This window comes from Rattus norvegicus, chromosome 16 (genome assembly GCF_021556685.1).
Source record: "Rattus norvegicus strain SHRSP/BbbUtx chromosome 16, alternate assembly SHRSP_T2T, whole genome shotgun sequence".
NCBI classification, from domain to species: Eukaryota; Metazoa; Chordata; class Mammalia; order Rodentia; family Muridae; genus Rattus; species Rattus norvegicus.
In genome coordinates, this window is record NC_141549.1 from 8759944 (window position 1) to 8779915 (window position 19972).

Sequence of the window (19972 nt, forward strand, 5' to 3'; positions counted from 1 at the left end):
GGGTAGAAAAAGATGACAGCTAAAGTGTATAGCAACAATCTATAGACAGGTACTAGCAAAACTTTATACTAACAGCATTTTAATTACCACACTTACACATCTTGAAATTCTTCTAGGGATTTCTGTGGTGTGAAAACATTCAAAAGGCCAATTATCTGTGGCAAAAGCAAAGAAAAAAAACATTAGAAACTACTTTGTAATACTTCATTTGGAAATGAAAACACCTATGTTACAATTCACATCAGTTTAAAATCATTCCAGTTTTATACCTAAAGCACAAGTAAACTTATTAAAATTTCATTGCTAGGGAGAACAGAAAAAAAAATGATCAGGAGGCTCAGAAGGTCTTTCAGACAAATAAAAATGAGCAGTATAAAGGTGAAAATGCATAAAAATACCACACTTGTTCAAGTGAACCTGAGGCCTGAGAGCACATTCAGTGGTCATGTTCACTAGGCACGCAGAAACTCTGGGTACATCTCCTACACTAGGAATAAAAAGAATAGAATGTGTGTAATCTAGTGCAAATGATGGACTCTGGGCGAACATTAATGCAGGTTTCTCAGTTATGACAAACGTACGACCTGGGTGGCGGTTACTGATTTTGAGGGTGCTGTGGCAGGGAACGTGTGCAAGCTTCTACCTTTCAAATTTGCTATGAAACTGCCCCCAAAATCTTAGAAATCAGTTAGTGGGCCAAAGGACTTAACACAACACTTTCTGTTGATGAGTACTCTGTCAAGCTCTTATTTATTATAAATCCCGACATATCTGTCAACAACTATTAAGCACTTTCTACTAACCCTTATACAACTCAGTAGTGAGTTCTGTGGGATCCCAGTCCTTTCCTTCCTCTTGGTTTTTGTAACACTTCACTGTGTCATTTTCTTTCTGTTCTGTTTTGAAGGTTTGTTTCTATTTTGTATGTATGAGTCTTTTGTCTGAATGTATGTATGTTGTACTGTGTATGTTTGGTGTTACGGCGACGAGAAATAGGTGTCAGATCACAACTGTGCGGGTGTTAGGACTCAAACTCAGATCCTCTCTGCAACAGAGAACAGCAAGTATTTGAACTGCTGAGCCAGCTTTTGTCATCTTCTTTATTTCCAGTCAAATACACTATCTCACCTATGATGATGTCCTTAAGGTTTTCTTTCTTTTTTTTTTTTTTTTTTTTTTTTTTTTCCGGAGCTGGGGACTGAACCCAGGGCCTCACTGAGCTAAATCCCCAACCCCTAAGGTTTTCTTTTTATGTCTATATTTTTTTTTTACATATTATCTGTCTTTTTTTTTCAAGACCCAAACATGCACTAGAAGCTTTACTTGGCTTATCAGTTTCAGAGAGTCACTGCTGAGTCCCTTCTTAGAGCACCCTCCCTTTATAATAGAAAGCTCAGTGTGATTTCTGATTCCATTTCCAGTGTTAATACCATAAACTATTTCAAAGAATATTATTTATTCGATCGTCAGTCAGTATGTCAACCTTGTTTTCCCATTCCTTCTGTGTACATACAGGCAGAGAATTCTAAAATCACATCTGGACTGTTCATATAACTACTTTTAAACTAGAGTGACAAGCTCATTGTCTGTATCTACTCTGCAAATCCATGCTGAAGGCACAGACTCTAATGTGACAGTATCTACACCTGGGGACTTTAGAGATAATTAGGTCACAAGGCCAAGGCCCTCCTAATGGTAAGATTAATTGTAATTAATTAACTGTAAGAATAACAGGAAGATCTCTTTCTCCATGTCTATGTACCACGGGAAGACAAAGCGACAACTGTTTGTTTGCAGGTCAGGAAAAGGATAATCAACGGGAACCAAATCAGCCAGCGCCTGTCCAGGACGTCCTAGCCTCTAGAATTTTAAGAAATAAGCCTTTGTTTTTAAATCCACATAGTCTACTGTATTTTGTGGTAGTAGCCTGAACAGACTAGTATCTCTAATAATAGTTTTGAGCAAATCCAGATACCATTTTACTACCTATAATAAGGGAGTATTATATAGTATTATAAGGAAAAACCCGATTCTATTATTTATCACCCTCAAAACTTAAAGCCTGTAAACCTCTCCAGCAGTCCACCTGCAGTCCCCCAGAGTACAGCATGAAGTCAACCCTCCTTTTGCTAAATATTAAAACTTGTTACTTTGGCCATACCAATTATTTCAAGCATGTTGTTTTAAAAAAAAACTCTTTCAGTGTATTGCTTCCCATGTTTGTCCTTTATTTCCTGAGCTTCATTATCTAAAGATGGACCTCTCATAAGGTCCAACATCGGTCCTCAGTTACTGTTCATGTCATTTCTATACTCAGCACACAAACAGAATCTCATTTCCACAACAAGCTCACCCCAGACCACAGAGGGTCCTTGTTAGAATGGACTCGCTGATCTGCCTTCCTAGGCCAGTGTGCAACAATGACCTAATGTCTGCCAATAATTTAGGAAAGGGAATGTTTCTCTAGACAGAATCTTCATGAGGATAGAATGGATGCCAGTCACATATGCAGTACGCTCTGCTTATAGAAGGCATCTGTCAGTAAATATCAGAAAAACATTAAGCCAGAAAGGGTAAAAAGTTAGAAGGACTATTGTAAGTAAATCTGAGCCTCTCAACCAGATAAAGTATATATGGGGACCTAGACAAGTAGTGAAGTTATTTTTATTAATATTTGGGAAAACCAACAGTAGAAGAGAGATATTAAAGGTTAAAGACATATGGAAACAAAACTGGGGCTAGTGGATGCTCAGTGCTGCTGGGTGTGGAAGTAGGGAAGAAGGCAAGAGAATACAGGTTTCTTTCTCATTACATGTATTAGTGAACACATCCAACAGATACTTTAAGTTGATGAACTGAATATATTTGAGCCATATCTTACTGAGCTTTTATAAGGCAAATAAAAGTACAGCTGTCCTATTTTTTAGTAAAGAAAACAAGAAATTATCTTAGTCAGAATCGATAGTCAAGCAAATTTCAAGGACTGATTAGTAGATAGGTTATGACTGGATATCAAAGAACTAATAATTATTACAACCAAGTAAAAACTTATTAAAATCACTATTTTCCTCTAAGGATGAAACAGAATAATAGCAACAGAGGAATAATGTAATAGATATAGTATATAAAGATTTCAAAAGAGTAAAATGCCTCTAATAACATGCATATGAACATGAAGAAGAATTAAGGGAAAATGGATAGTTCTGATACTTTTTACATGGCAATTTCTATAATCTGTTTAACAGTTCTAGCTATTATGAAGACAATCTGAACAATTTTGGCAAGTGAAGCCAGTAAATGTAAAGCTGAAATGAAGATACTGTGCCAGAGAGGGTGGGTGAGTGGGTGCTTGCAGGCACGTGGTATGTGGGGGGCGGTGCCTAAAACTCAGTATAGCCACCCTTCACCTTTGACAGCTGAAGGTGAACAACAAAAGTACTACACTTGATTTTCTCAAGCCAACAAGATGCAATGTGATTTGCAATCAGGCCTGGACAGTTACTTGTTAGACAATAGGAGTCAAGTGGTTTACTATCTGGAATAAAGAGACAAGCCTCAACAGCTATTGGAGGAATCCATCAGACATGCAGTATTTGTGTGCTAAGTGTTTCATTAGAGTGACCTGGGGAAAGGAGAAACTAAAAATTACAAAGAGCTTGAGAAGAGCAGAGAAACATTGCAAGATGCTCTGTCCAGAACAGCAAAGCTCTGAAAAGGTAAAACACTGTAAAATGCTCATCATACACCAGGGCAGCAGAGGGGAGATGCCATCTGTGATTTTCACCATTTTAACTTTTTATACTCATCTAATAAAGCATGCTGGGCATCCCGTCTGGACCACTTTAGATGGCTAAGCGTATGTACATGGTTCCCACATTCTCCAGATAGCAAACAGAAAATCTTTGCTGCCACCCAGGGTAAAGCATTTGGATTCAACAAACAAAATCTGAGACAACACTTCCACGGCTCTAAAAACCTATGTCCAGGCCAGAAGGGGCATGAGCAGCTAGCTCTAGCAGAAGTAGGGAGCACCAGCAGAACTCTGACAAGCACCATGTCTGGCTCCTGCCTGCAACAAGAAAGACCACTATTTCTTCCTTGATAATGAACACTCATCCTCTGTCAGCTCCCTTTTTCCAAAAAACTTTCACCCCAACTCTAAGAGTCCGTTTCTTCTACTATTCTGCTCTCATTAAGCTTTCCCAGTTTATTGAAGCTCACAAAAACCTGTATCTTGAGATCTTGGCGTTTACTGTTTGTTTATCTAAGCTAAATTATTACTGCTTTGTGGTATTTAATTCAGCATGTTTCACTACCAGCAAAACATCATAAACTTCCCAAATAGTAAGCCTAATCCTTAACATCTCTGTATTTCCCAATGGCGATGAACCTGGAACTCTAATACACAAAGGTTCTAAAGGTGGCCAGCGCTCAAATGAGATGAGCTCTATTTTCTACACCAGAAGTATGGGACTCATTATATTTTACAAACTCTTTCGGACAAAGTCTCTGGCTAGCACTTTCAGTTTAGTGTGTCATAAAACTGTCATCTCTGCAATTCTCTCCTAGTTTATGTCCTCCTACTTTGAAGAACTTGCATTAAGGTATTTCTAAGGGGCTGGAGAGATGGCTCACAAGTTAAGAGCACGGTCTGCTCTTCTAGAGGTTCTGAGTTCAATTCCCAGCAGCTACATGGTGGCTCACAACCATCTGTAATGGGATCTGATGCCCTCTTCTAGGTGTGTCTGAAGACAGCTACAGTGTACAGTATACTCACATACATTAAAAAAAAAGATAATTCCAAACATATCAGTATGTTTTATGCAAACTTACAAACATTAACTGTTTATTTTCAAAATGAAAGAAAGTTTTATCTTCAAGTTAGAACTATTTTCCTAGTTCTCTGTAAATATTTCCAAAGTTTTTCTTCAACTATTATTATCAGTAGTTATCTGAATAAAAGTGAATACTGATACTAAGAAGTCAGAATCAGGTACAGAGAGGTAGTTTGAACTTTGTGTCCAGTTAAATCCCAATGTCCAAATAAAATGGGAATGAGTTCATCTCTGTATATCTTTTTGAAATGTCACCTTTATGTCTTACAAAAAGACACAGGATGAGATCAATTCTGAATAAAATACTTTTCAAACATTATCTCCCTAAGACTCCTTCTACAAATTAAATTCTAGGAAATTATCCAATCTAAATTTCAGAAGTCATTTTTTTTTTTTTTTTTTGCCACTACTTAATAACAAGGGTGTAGGGGTGGAAGGATCACTTTAGATTTTAAATAATGTTTCAATCTAGAGAAGCAATTTAAAACTTTTTTTTTCCTTTTTTCTTTTTCGGAGCTGGGGACCGAACCCAGGGCCTTCAAGCGCTCTACCACTGAGCTAAATCCCCAACCCTAGAGAAGCAATTTAAAACCTCTATTATTTTTTAAAAAGCCTTTGACAGACATGTATTCATGAATAAATCTTAATTTCCTCTATCCCTCAGAAATAACTACCCACTTACATTTTTGTGATTAACACACTTCATAAGAACTAGTTCTCGGTAGGCTCGCTTAGCATGGGTCTGATTCTGAAATGGCCGGCTGAGCTTCTTGATTGCAACATTTCTTTCAAGAATAGCATCATAAGCTGCACTGTAATAAGAAATTAAAATTAATAAAAAACGTTAAGCACATCTCTAAAACCAAATTTACAAACCAATCAAGTAGACTCCTTCTTTTTCCAATTAAACTGTCAGCCAAGATCCACTGAGCGTATTTGGATGCTAGGACAAAATGCATCCATTCTGTATGTGCACATGTATGTGTGTGGGGTGTCACATGGCAGACAGAAGATAACGTTTATGAAGTGGTTCTCTTCTTCTACCAGATCATGGGGAGTGAGCGCAGGCAATAAGGCTAAGGATAGGTTCCTTTCTTTACCTACTGAGCCTTGCTGCACAATTATTAGCCTAAGGTCTAAATGACTCCTTCACCTTGCACATCTATCAAGAAAGACAGGCTATGTAATCATGACTTCTACTTAAAATATTTACTGAAGAATTCTGGGGCTGAAAAGCTGACTAAGAACACTGCTCTCTCTAGGGGATCCAATGCCCTCCTCTGGCCTCCACAAGCACTGGGCACACAAGCAGCACAGACATACATGTAGGCAAAACACACACAGCAAATAAATTATATTTATTGAAGAATATTATAGAGTTTTAAATAGAACACAAGGCAGTGAGTATAAAAAGGAAACTGAGCTGATAATATGTATACAAAAGACAAAAAATAAACAAATCCTTTAACGTTTTGTTTTGGATGAAGAACTAAAAACTCAAGGTTGTTAATAAATATGAATACTAAATCTGAGGACATTAGAAAAGAATAAAAGTCAGTGTTTCCATCATTTGTTAGGTTTTAATATTTTACCCCTAATTGTTCTGATATCTAAAAAAGAGAAACATCACAAGTAAGAACTTCTTCCTGTTATATTCTCAAAGGTAAGCACTTCTCTTTTGTATATATAGTCACATTTCACAGCACAGAGGAACGAGGTGCACTATTTTGTAGGCTGTGTTAATACTCGGAGCTGTGCTTTCATAATGTCTGGCTGTCTAGCTCACATTAGGCGTTCTGTGACATGACTATATCACAGTGTTTTCTTGCTGCCAGACTTGATGCTGCTTCAACTTTTGCTATTAGAAATAATTTTTCAAAGAATAGCTCTGTGTACATGTATTTGTGGACATATGCAAGAGCCTTTTAGATCCTTACACACATGCTGAATCATAAGCACGCCTCATTTCTTTTAACAGATTTTAAATAGACTGGTGTAAGAATTAATAAGGATGTAATCACGCTTGGGTCTGGCTTAGCATTTCTTTAACGCTAACTTAGTGATGCTGAGTCAGTAGCAGAACTATTCCAAGGCATATTTTCTACTTCAAATACTTATAAAGAATTATACTCATCTATAAAACCTGAATCTTTTATAGACGTTTACAAATCAACTTTACAGATACCGGAGTTTTGAAATGTAGATCCTGACTTTATTCCCCAGGATAAGGTGGTGAGATTTCTGAAATTCCTGTTTCATCACAGAGCGAAAGTGAAGGTTCCATGAGACCTCTCACTAGTCAGCTATGGGAAAAGATGCACTCATGGGCTGAACAAGCCTGCAGCTTCCTCATCCCAGACATCAGTGTATGTCTCTATAGGACTCTGACCAAGTAAGTACTTAGTCATGATTTATGTATTAAGATAGTGGTGTTGGTTAATAATTACATCTTATGAGTAGTAGTAGTAATAGTAGCAGTGGTGGTAATAATAATAATAATGATGATGATGATGATGATGATGATATAATAGAACAGTAATCCCCAAAGAAAATTAACACATGGCTTTCATTTATATAGCTCTGATTTGTTTTGGAGAGAAGTTGATTACTTACCAAAGGATCTATATTACAAAGAGAAGAGACAGCGGTTCAAGACTGCTTGTCATACTTTGAAATAAAAACTTACCACACTATTCCTTGAGCTCCTGAGCCTATAGGCTTTAAGTTCTGGTATCGTTTTAGGACTGTGAATGTAGAATCTCCGATCTCTACACTATAAAAATTGTTGTCACGTTTACTTCTGCTCATGATGGCAAGCAATTAGTCTAATGGCTTCATCCAAATATTCACCACGGCTGCAAAATAAAAGAAAACATGGCTTAAGAAAATGATTTTATATAGTATTAATGTCCAAGCCATTCACTATAGTAACACAGACTGCTGGGTCATCCTTATTAAGAGTGCATCATAAGAAATAAAACCACAACAGAGTTTTGGTCAGTACATGTTACATGTAAGTAATTACTGACTTGTTCTTTAAAAATATTTTTATTATGATGAATGTTTCTCTAATCTTTAAGTAACTGGTGTATACGCATAATTACCTTAGTTGGAAAAAAATAACAAAAGAGAGGCTGGAGAAATAAGCTAGTCAATAAAGACCTTGTAATATGAGTCTAAGGGCCGGGGTTCAAGCCCCAGGACCCACATAAAAAGTTAAGTTAAAGGTGGGCTGGAGAGATGGCTCAGCACTTAAGAGCACTGACTGCTCTTCCAGAGGTCCTGAGTTCAATTCCCAGCAACCACATGACGGCTCACAACCATCTGTAATGAGATCCGATGCCCTCTTCTGGTGTGTCTGAAGACAGCTACAGTGTACTTATATACATAAAATAAATAAATCTATTTTTTAAAAAAGTTAGGTTAAGTGGAGCACCATGTACAGTTCCAGTGTAGTGTAGGTGGGCATAGGAGGATCCTTGGCCATCTCTGACCATCAAACTTAGCCTTATTAGCAAGCCCCACATTCCAGCAAAATTCAAAATACAGTCTAAAAACAGAGTGGTTGGCTCCTGAGGAACATCTGGGGTTGATTCCTGACCTCTGACCGCCACATCCACACGCACCCCCCCACCACACATACATAGGCACAAAAGAACAAAAGCAAGCAAATTAAGACATGTTCTAGAAATTATTTTTATTATTTTACAATAGCAAGTCAGGCAGTAAATTATAAGTACATAATACACCTGTTTAACAAAAAAAGGTTTTAATTGTGACAAATCTCTAACACCCATGGTGATATCCTGGCACACTACAATGGCTGAAAGGATAAAAGCAGGACAGGAAACAAGCATAAGTCAAGAAGGGGGAATGGGGCTTCACACACTGATCAAGGAGGAGGGGCTTCAGACACCAGTACACAAACAATACTCTTCTAATGAGTTTAGAGCATTATGCAATTCGTCTTGATTTTGACCACAACTTTTTACCACCTGTCAGATTAAAAGTCAAGGCTCCCCAACTCCTCATTTAAGTAGTGAACAAATCTCTCCTTTATTATACAACTATTTTATTTGAAAATGAATGCACTGGGTGTGTAGGTTGTTGGACCTATAATATTGGTTCTCTGGAAGCTGATATAGATAGGACTATTTGATCCCAGGAATTTAAGGGTAATAACCCAGGTAACATAGAGACTCCATTTAAAACAAAACAAGATAAACAAAATGCATGCAAAACAGCTCTAAACTACCATTCACTAACCCAGTAAATCACCAATCCAGTGGAATCCAGAGAATTTTTGGGGTGTGTGTGTGTGTTGCTGGGGGAGATGCTGGGTGTGTGTTAAGGCATTGATAATAACAATAAATTGACACCCAACTGATAATTTCTTTTTAAAAAATTATTAATTTTTATTTTATATGAATTGGTATTTTCCTGTATATGTGTCTGTGTGAGGGTTCTAGAGTTTCTAAAGCTGCAATTTACAGACAGTTATGAGCTGCCATGGGGGTGCTGGGAATCGAACCTGGCTCCTCTGAAATAAAAGCCAGTGCTCTGAACTGCTGAGTCACTTCTGCCTTCCAACTAACAATTTCTGATGCAAGTAAGTAACTCAATAAATACCGTGGGCAGCCTACGGTGAGGTCAGATGGAAGGCCTGAAAGCTGGGAAGCCTGCAGAAGAAAGAACAAGTAGAAGAGGAAAACTAGAGAAGATACTTACTGTATAGCTCACAAAAGCTCACAATCAGCTTTGGCCTCTTTGGCTCTCCTCAGAAACTAACGGTTGATGAGCAGCCCTTCTGCGGTTGGCAGACCTGTGTGTATGAGTGCTAAGAGCTTACAGCTAAGCTGACAGACTCCAGGAGTCCACAACTGCAAGCTTGGGCAATTGAAGTCTCATGGCTCAAGACTCTAGAGGCCAGAGATATATGGTTCTAGATACCTAGGCTGGGTGCTGTATTAATACTCTGGGCTTTACTGGTGGCTTGGCTTTTGGCAGCTAGTTTAAGCACTCAACATATCTGAAGGGGACATTTTTACTATCTCAATGCCTTACATGCACTCAATTTCTAGAATCAATATATCAGTATCATCTTCCTTTCTTCCTTTATTCTCTTCCCCCTGTTTCTCTCTTCTAAGAGACAAGAGGAAGTTCAAGTTAAGATAGGTAAGAGATAAGTGTTAAAGAGGGTTAACAAAGAAAGAAATTGAGACTGGTTACCCTTCAGAATGAGTTTTTTTTTTTTTTTTGGTTGTTTTTGTTTTCTTTAAACAGGGGTAGGTATACAGTTGGGCCCGGAGATGGAAGAGTATTAGGAGTGACAGTATATCATACAGAGACAGCTGATGGGGTACTAAAAGGGGGGTGGGGCTTCCCCTCAAAGATCAGGAGAGGAACTTCATTACAAGAAAGTGGCTGTACTCAGTGGAGAGGCTGCTTTTTAAACTGTACCAGAAAAACGTGTACTTTAAACAACAGAACACAATATAGTTATACTGACACCACACTTCAGTTAGCTGATATCTAAGCTCTAAAATTAAACTGCATTCAAAATACAAATATCTTAAACTATTAGGAAGGTGGCTGCTCAACACTAGTTGTTTAAAAGAATGCCAAATTTGACATTCAACTGAGTAAAAACAGGTGACCTGATTTGTAAGATGCCATTTACCAAGGTACTCAGAAATATTTTGATTATATATTCATACACACAATATACATATATATGCACATGCATATAATATATATGAATACTTTATACCCATAAATTTCTGTACCAGTGGTATGCATTTTGGAATAGGAAGGAATTCCTTAGCTTTATCTATTGTTTTTATTTTCTTTTTATAGATCTAGGGATCACCGGAGGCCTAGTGATGCTACGCAAATGCTCTTTCAGTGACTGCCCTCTGACTCTCAGTTTAACCCTGCTCCATTTTCATAGTGCCCATATCATCTCATAAACTCCTACCTTGTCCTTACCTTCTGTATCTTTGTAAAGAATGTTCCCTGTGGGCCACAAGTTTTTCTTCAGGTGGGCTGGCCAACCTGGATGGACCTAAGATGTCCAGACAACCTCTAACTTCATTATAATCTTCATTTTAAATGTCATATCTACTATCACTGGGGCAGTAGATAACTGTGACAACTGCCAGGAAGAACCATGAGAGGAGTGTTTTAGGTATTTTACATACTGTTGGGACAATACCTGAACAAAACTTCTCTTTTCTGTTTAGGAAAGGAGTGCTTATTTCGGCTCACCGTTTGAATCCATTTTGGCAGGGAGTGACAGAAGACAAATCTTAGAAATACTTTGATTATCTATATATTCATACACACAATATACTGTAGGGCGCCCTCCAGTGGCAAACAACGGTACTGTGCATGCGCAGGTTTTGCACCTGGTGTCAGTTGGCAGTTAATATGCTAATGAGGGGCGGTACCATGCTAGTGAGGTGATTCATTCTCCGCCAATCTCTGGAGGACAAGTAGTGGGGTGATAGTGGGGTGATCCGTGCCCCACCAATCCCTGAGAGATTATTAGCATACTGTTGTGTATATAAGGCGAGCGACTTTGCCGCTTGGAGTCCCCTGTCCCTGTTCAAGAGAGTGTACAGTAAAGGCTTGCTCGCAGAAGAATCCTGTTGCCGCGCGTCGTTCTTACTGGTGAGACGTTGGGCGCTCGACAAGTGGTGAAACCCGGGAACCAACATTGCCGGTGCCGAGGGGACCCTTCAGTGTGCTGAAGAGGATTCAGAACTGCAAGGAGGTAAATTAAAAGGTAAGCTTCGAGAGGCACGCCCCTTTTTGGAAGAGAGCATGTCAGAAACGGAGTGGAGTGAGAAATTAGGCTTCGAGAAGCATGCCCCTTTTTGGATTTAAGAGAGCATGTCAGAAACGGAGTGGAGTGAGAAATTAGGAGCCGGCAAAAAGGAAAAGGTTACTAAAACAAAAGTGAAAGAGATACAAAAGGCGGAAGAAACACCGCTGGAGGAAAAAAATAGGTGTGCCCTGAAGGACTAAGTACAAGTCATCCGGAGAGGATACTTTGTATCCATTAAAAGAATTAGAAGCCTTAGAACTGGCTGGCAGTGACTCTGAGCAAGAGTTGTCAGAGTCAGAGGAGGAGGAATTAGAGGAAGAGGCAGCCAGATATGATGAAGAAAGATATGGGCCTAGGTGGAGAGCCACTGTGAAGAAACCGAAAGTTATGGATCCTTTGTGGGCAAGGCTGGTAATTTTGTTTCTTTTTTTCTTTGTGTGGGATAGAGAAGCCACAGACGGCAAGCTTAAGCCTGGACCAAAACCTCTTTGGCGAATGGTCCCTGCCTGCTTAGAGGATAAACGAGATGTGAGGAAGCCGTTAGAGCCGTTAGGACAGGTCAGAGAGTCCTTGCAGAGCAACAAGAAAGTATGTCAAGGGAGAAAAGGTCTCGAAAGAAAAAAAGAAAAGAAAAGGAGATAAAAGGAACAGAGAGAAGGCAGAGATAAAAAAAAAAAAAAAAAAAAAAAGAGGATAATCAGGACCAGGAAACAAATAAGATTTATTCTTCTTTAAAAGCCTTGACCTTAGAAATGTCAGACAATCTAGAAAGCATCACCGACAGCTTAGAGAAAATGAAACTAAAGATAGAACCATCGGGTCCCGGGCCTCCCACAGAGCAACAAAAGGAAGCGCAGGACTCGACTTCAGTTCCACTACCAGACTCGTATTGACCCCTTGAATGGGAACTCAGGTGGTGGATACAGATTTTAAAGGCCGCAGTAAGCAGAATTCAGAAGGATCTCAGAAATTGAAAGCATGTGCAAAGATAAAGATTTGGGGTAGTGGTAGTGGTCAAAAGGGGACAAGGTAATAATGGTAAAATGATTTGTGTATGTGTTCTTTTAGAGTTATGTTAAAATCTAGAGAAGCAAAGTCGATTCTCATAGATGCTTTTAGTCTTTGGACCCTGACTAGAGACAGTTTACACCCTGGACAAGAGAGAGAATGGAGTTGAGAAAAACAGTCCTCCTGAACTCTCCACAGATGCTTTGGCAAAAGAAGGAAATGAGCTTAAATTTTTTGGAGCTCTCCTGGGAACAGAAGGAGGTGGGAGACGTCTTGCCTCCTTGCTGGCTCCTATTGAAGAAGTGCTTATTTCTGGTTTTGGGTTCTTTAGGTAGGATGTCTGGGTCCCTTTGGTGGAACACCATCTAGTTCTTTTCCTCTGTGTCTATTGTCTGTCCTTGGTGCACCAAGCTGTCCATGTGTGTCAATTTATGTCTGGGTTTTGCTTCTCGTTGCTTGAATGTTTTGTGTTTCACGTTTAAAAGAAAAGGTTAAAATTTTAAATGCTGGTTGATTCACCCATTGATGTAGTTTTAACTCTTTCAAGAAAGGAACAAATAAATAAAAAGTTTCAATTGGCTTTTGGAGCCTGCATCTGTAGCTAGAAGCTTAAGTTGGCTGGGCAAGCTCCCCAGGGGGCTGGCTAAATGTTTATACTAGCCGATCTTAAAGACACCAGGAGCTTCACAGCTTCTAAGGTAACGGAACTGATGGCTGTTTCTCTTAGAAAAATCTTTGACTGTGATTATTGGACTCAACAGGTAACAAGGTGTTTCTCTAAAACTACAGCTAGAAAAAGTAAAAATGGTGATTGATTTAAATATTAAAGGTATGTGTAGCCACTTCAATTTTGTTTTCTGATTGGTTTTAAATGTATGAATATTCTCTACATGCTTTGGTTATGGACTATTGGCTTTTAAGTTATTGGATATGGTAAAAAAAATGTAACATTGGTAACAGAAAGTTGACATAAAACTGGTAAATTTGGATGGAGTCATTCTAGACAACATGTGGCATGAGCCAATCTAGGGAAACAGGTCTAAACTGGGATGATAGTTTTATGGAAATCTTATCCTAGAAACCAGGCTTCTAAAATATTTTAAGGCAATGTCTCTTTGTTGAGGTATTGGAACACCATCATGCGTTCATATGTAGGAATTGACAGTCAAACCTTGTAGCATGAAGGATAGACTTGGTGTTTTGGAGACTGGATTTTGGGAAGATGAGGCTGATCTCGAGGAAGAGGCTGCTCAGTGTGAGAGGGAGAGATATGAAGATTGTGGCACCCTAGAAGCGGCTTATGCGAAAGTGGTTAAGGTGCTTGAAAACAATCAATTGTTCATAGCACCTGAAAAGGTTCAAATGGGCCAAATGGGAGAATATCTAGGAACTAAAATCACTCCTCATAGTATTTCCCCTCAGAAAATTGAATTACGAAAAGATCATTTAAAAACATTAAATGACTTTCAAAAATTACTAGGAAGCATAAATTGGATTCGACCCTATATTAAAATGCCCAATGTAGATTTACAACCACTCTATGAGATCCTGAAAGGGGATTCTCAGCTTACTTCACCCCATGTTTTAACCAAGGAAGCACGATTATCCTTGAGGAAAGTAGAAGAAAGATTAGAAAAGGCAATGCTAAGAAGGTACAAGGAAAAGGAAGATCTCTTTTTGTGTATACTAAAAACCTTTCGTCAGTCTACAGGAGTGCTATGGCGACAGGGACCGCTTCTTTGGATTTATCCCCATACTTCTCCAAATAAGACCCTTGAATATTATCCTTCTGCCATTGCACAGCTTGCTGTGTTAGGTGTTAAATCTTGTATTCAGCATTTTGGTATTTTACCCAAGAAAATTATTATACCATATACAACTGCTCAGATAGAAACATTGTGTGCCTTGATAGATGATTGGGCCATATTATGCTGTAGTTTTGATGGAGAGTTTGACAATCATTATCCTAAGGATCCTTTGCTACAATTTTTTACTGAACATCCAGTGATCTTTCCTAAGATCACTGCCTCAGAGCCTTTGTCTGGAGCGTTAGATATTTATACAGATGGCTCCAAAACATGTGTAGGTGCCTATACGGTTGATTCTCAAGAACCAGTATTAATTCAATACAGTCCAGGCACCCCCCAAATTACAGAATGTAAAATTGTATTGGAAGTTTTCAAAAGATTTCATGATTCTTTTAATTTAATTTCTGACTCTGCTTATGTAGTTAATGCGGTGCGCTCACTTGAAATTGCAGGGCCAATTCGGTCGACTAGTACTGTATGTCAAATTCTTTTCGAATTACAAAAATTGATTTGGGCCAGAAAAAAATAAATTTTTCATACAACATATTCGAGCCCATACTACTTTGCCTGGTCCCATGACCAGTAATAACGCCCTGGTGGATGCTAGTACTCGTAGAGAGTTAATCTTGCTAGAGAATTTCATCAAAAGTTTCATGTACCTGCCTTTACTCTTCAACAAAAATTTAAAATCTCTAGAGCTGCAGCTCATGATGTGGTGTTAAGTTGCCAAAATTGTGTTCAATTTCACCACCCTCCTCATGTGGGGATTAACCCTCGTGGTCTGATCCCGCTAAAACTTTGGCAGATGGATGTCACACACATATCTCAATTTGCAAATTTAAAATATGCTCATGGTACTGTTGATACCTGTTCCGGTATTATACACGCTACTCTGATGACTGGTGAAAAGGCTCGTAATGCCATTAGCCATTGCTTAGAGGCATGGGCAGCCTGGGGAAAGCCTGATAGTCTCAAGACAGACAACGGGCCTGCCTACACTGCAAAGTCCTTTCAGGCATTTTGCCAGACAATGCAGGTCAAACATACTACAGGATTGCCATACAATCCCCAAGGTCAAGGAATTGTGGAAAGGATACATCGTACCTTAAAAGAGCTTATAAAAAAAACAAAAAGAGGGAATTGCCAGCAGCCGAACACCAAAAGAACAACTTTCTTTAGCTCTTTTTACTCTAAATTTCTTAATTTTGGATGTGCATGGCCGCTCTGCCGCGGATTGCCATGCTACTACTACACCTATAACTAATACAGAAGTAAAGTGGAAGGATGTCTTAACTGATGAATGGCGTGGCCCAGATCCCATGATTTCGAGATCTAGGGGAGCAATTTGTGTTTTTCCGCAGAATCAAGAAAATCCAATTTGGGTACCCGAGCGTTTGACTCAAAAATTGCCTTCTGCTCTTCCTGAAGATGAGACTACGAACCCTACTATTACTACTGGGAATGGTAATACAGGTTAATTCGCTCACCCTGTGGGCTATTGCCAGATCCTGGCCAGTACCCATGCCAGTTCATAGCAATTCTACTGTTTTGCCAACCTTTTTCTTTCAATGGGTGCTGTCCAATGAGCAAGGGGCATATACATCCCTGACCCCCTTTGCTAGTTTGATGGGTGAGAACTTCGTGCTGTATAATGTTTCAGCTACCAGAAAAAATGATACCAGGTTGACCAATATTCAATATAATAACCTCTTGGCAAATAATACTGCCACTAGTACTTCAGTATGTGTTAGATCACCTTTTTTCTTTCTGATAAGCACTAATGTCAGCAATGGTGTTTTAAATTGTAATAGCTCTGATGTAGTCTGCTATTTAGCTGAATGCTGGGATGGCACCAATGACACCGCAGTGATGGTTAAGATTCCCTCCTTTGTGCCAATCCCAGTAGAGGCAAACCCAGATAGCTTTCCTATTCTTAATTTGCTGAGAGCCAAAAGAGATTTTGGAATTACGGCAGTCATAATTTCAGCCATTGTGCTGTCTGCTGCTGCAGCTACCACAGCTACAATTACTATGACCAATCAAATACAGACGGCTGAGACTGTTAATCAGATTGTAGAAAGAACTACAGTGGCGCTAGAGATACAAGAAGAATTTAATACCCATTTGGCATCTGGCCTTCTATTAGCCAATCAAAGGATAGATTTAGTTCAAGAACAAATTGAAGCACTGTATCATATGACACAGCTGTCTTGCGTTTCCTCCCTTAGAGGTTTATGCATTACTCCTTTGCGAACTAACTTTTCTCAGCATTCTCAACAGAGCAAAGAAATCTCGAATTATCTGAAAGGAAACCGGTCCATGAAAGCAGAGCAACTATCAAGACAATTGCTGATGCAGATTGCTGTCCTCAACAGCACTAGGTTGGAACCCATCACAGTTGAAGATTTGACCTCATGGATTACCAATGCTTTCTCCCTTTTTAGGGAGTGGGCGGGCATGTTTGCCTGGGGAGCTATTGTCCTCCTGGGATGCCGAATAGATCTCTGGCTTATTGGCCATTTATAAAGAGAACATGCCAGACACAAAGTGGTTGTTTACCAGGCTATGACCACCATTAAAAAGGGTGCTTTTCCCAACATATGGCTGGCCTCTTTGAAAGATTAAGAGTTCGCCCTAGATCATTTTTGTCACTGTCATGTGGAGTCATTGTATCCAGAGACGGGCAACTTTCCTCAAACTCGGACCAACCTAAGACATGGGGCCCGGTGGCGATAAGGATGACGGATAAGGCCAAGTTTGGATGAGAACGACCTAAGACAGGAGCAAAAAAGGGGGGGATGTAGGGCGCCCTCCAGTGGTGAGCAACGGTACTGCGCATGCGCAGGTTTTGCACCTGGTGTCAGTTGGCCGTTAATATGCTAATGAGGGGCGGTACCATGCTAGTGAGGTGATTCATTCTCCGCCAATCCCTGGAGGACAAGTAGTGGGGTGATAGTGGGGTGATCCGTGCCCCACCAATCCCTGAGAGATTATTAGCATACTGTTGTGTATATAAGGCGAGCGACTTTGCCGCTTGGAGTCCCCTGTCCCTGTTCAAGAGAGCTGTACAGTAAAGGCTTGCTCACAGAAGAATCCTGTTGCCGCGCGTCGTTCTTACTGGCGAGACGTTGGGCGCGTGACAATATACATATATATACACATGCATATAATATATATGAATACTTTATACCCATAAATCCTTGTTATGCAGCCAAGAACCCCAGCCAATGCTACCGTGTGACTCCTACATTTAGTGTGGGTCTAATCTTAAAAAAAAATCCCTCAGACATAGGCTTGTTTCCATAGTGATTCTAAATCCTATCAAACTGATAATCCAAATTATAATAGCCAAATTTTCAGATATCTGCCCGAATTGATTAGCTTGTTCCTGCCCTCTCACTTTTTACATTTATGTTTTTTAGATTATAATTACATCATTTGCCTCCTCTCTTCCCCTCCCAAACTCTCTCATGTACCCCAAATCTCTCATTCAAATTTATGGCATCTTTTTCTTAAATTATATGCATGCATATAAGTGTGCACTCACTCTCTCTCTCCCCTAAGTATATACACATAACCTGTTCCATCTGTAACAATTACTTGCACTCTTCCCTGGGAAAGGCTTCTGCTCTCAGCCCTGCTTAGTCACCTGTGTTCTCTGTCTAGACTGAGGCGTCCCCTCTTCCACACTGCTGTCATCCTTCTTTAGGCAGCCATGCTCTTACAACTTCATAGATGAAGCTTCTCTGACATTTCTAGAGAGCAAATCTCACAACAGACTTCCTGTTCTCGTACAATCTTTACAGTCTCTCTTTTGCAATGACTCTTGAGCCTTTAGGTGCAGGAGTTGTGTTGTAGACTAGGGACAATTGGGACTACACTCTACAATTCTGCATTTTTCACTTTGGCTATAATGAACAGTTCTCTAATTAGTGTCAAAGCTTATTCAACAAGAAAATAAAAAATCATGCCTGGTACTGGAAACCTCTCATTTATTTCTATACTGTATATATAACCTCCTGACCGAATGGTTGATCTTCAAGTCTCTCCCTCCTACTCCTATATTTAGCTAACAATAAAAGTCTTTGTGTCTCAATTAGACACAAGGCTTTGTTGTTCTACAATCCAAGGACCCTGTTTGGGATCAAAAATTGATGCCACTAACCCTGAGAATTTCTAGTTTTAAAAGCACCTTGGTACTAATTTGGGCTAAATCTTCATATATCCAAAAATTAATCATATAAAATAAGATGATTCCTGGGGACAGGCTCAAATGCCTAACATATTCTAGTAGTAACTTTTTGAGAATGTGACTAGCAAGCTTCTTGGAGCTTCCAATAAAATGTTATCACATTCAACTACCACCAGAGACACTTCTTAAAACCACAAATTAAGTACAACAAATGATATATGTCTCAGGTGCATTGTATAGATAATTTTTATATTAGTTAACTCCACATATAATTACCACCAGTTTATCTTGCCAGCAGTGTAATTATATTTGGAATTTTAAAAAAGTACTGTGTGAAGAGAATGATTCCATGACAAATACATTTCTGTAATTAAATGTGCCTGCTCCCAGTAGGGATTAAAGGAGGAAACTGAGGAAAGGAAGAAACGTGTCAGAGTGGATCTCACCCAGGTAGGCATACAGGTACTTCCACAACTCACAGCAGTAGAAGTGGCCCTAGCTTCTGTGCACGGGCAATAGCACAGGGAGTTCCATATAAAATGCTGACCCAGGGGGCTGTTTCAACCTTTGTCAGAGAAACTTTTTTGTTGTGGGTGGCAGTCAATATAGGGACTCTTGGCCCAGCTTTATCAGGATTCCCCAACCCACTGCAGGTTCAGGGAACACAGAAGAGGAAGCAGAAAGACTATAAGAGGCAGAGAGGATGGATGAGGAAGAGTGTCATGAAATACCGTCTATTGGAAATGACATGGCTATTGCACTAGTGAAATTACAGCAGCTGAGGCTAGCTGCTAAATCCTGCACAAGATCAAGCCAGTCAAAATTATAGCAAGGAAGATGACATTCACAAGGCCTCTGCCCCTCATTGAGTGGCTTTTGGCAGTTGACAACTACTTGAGAAGAAAGAATCATTACACTTTGGGAAAGAAGAGTGACCACTAGTATTGTTCATGTCCATGAACATATGAACAACACAACTGGAATTAGTAGATTATAAAAGACAGGGGAAGAAGAGAGGATAGACAGAAAGACTTGTCTATGGGCCAATCTAATAGCATTTGCTCAATTGAAGTTCCCTCTTCCAAAATAATCCTAGTTGTGTCAAGTTGACAAACAAGTAGGGCAAAGAGCTACAAATGTGCTTTGCAAATGGCATCTGCAGGGGAACTACCTTCCAAGAGTTGGCCCTCAATCTAAATAGACAGTGTCAGAGATGAATGACTGAATACTGGTACTCTTTAGAGAATTTTGGTGATCAGCATCCACAGGTCTTTATTTTCTTGTTAAAGCACAGCAGAGG

The 19972-nt window shown here is 39.4% G+C and overlaps 1 protein-coding gene and 1 long non-coding RNA gene across 6 annotated transcripts in view; one reads left to right on the forward strand and one right to left on the reverse strand.

The window, feature by feature from the left end:
* The window catches only part of Mapk8 (mitogen-activated protein kinase 8), an 82801-nt gene that overhangs the window by 24836 nt on the left and 37993 nt on the right, over window positions 1-19972 (reverse strand). For all 5 annotated transcript variants that reach the window (XR_015639282.1, XM_087587384.1, XM_087587385.1 and 2 more), the window contains 3 exon segments: window positions 7522-7690; window positions 5518-5647; window positions 97-155 (listed from right to left, as the gene is read on the reverse strand). Coding sequence is in view for 4 of the 5 variants with exons in the window: in XM_087587384.1 (XP_087443510.1) it covers window positions 97-155; window positions 5518-5647; window positions 7522-7643 (311 nt within the window). In the remaining variant the exon portion in view is untranslated.
* Window positions 11632-18461, forward strand: LOC148000374 (uncharacterized). Its single transcript, XR_015640224.1, has 3 exons — window positions 11632-12075; window positions 15842-15944; window positions 16761-18461. It is a non-coding gene; the product is annotated as an uncharacterized LOC148000374 (long non-coding RNA).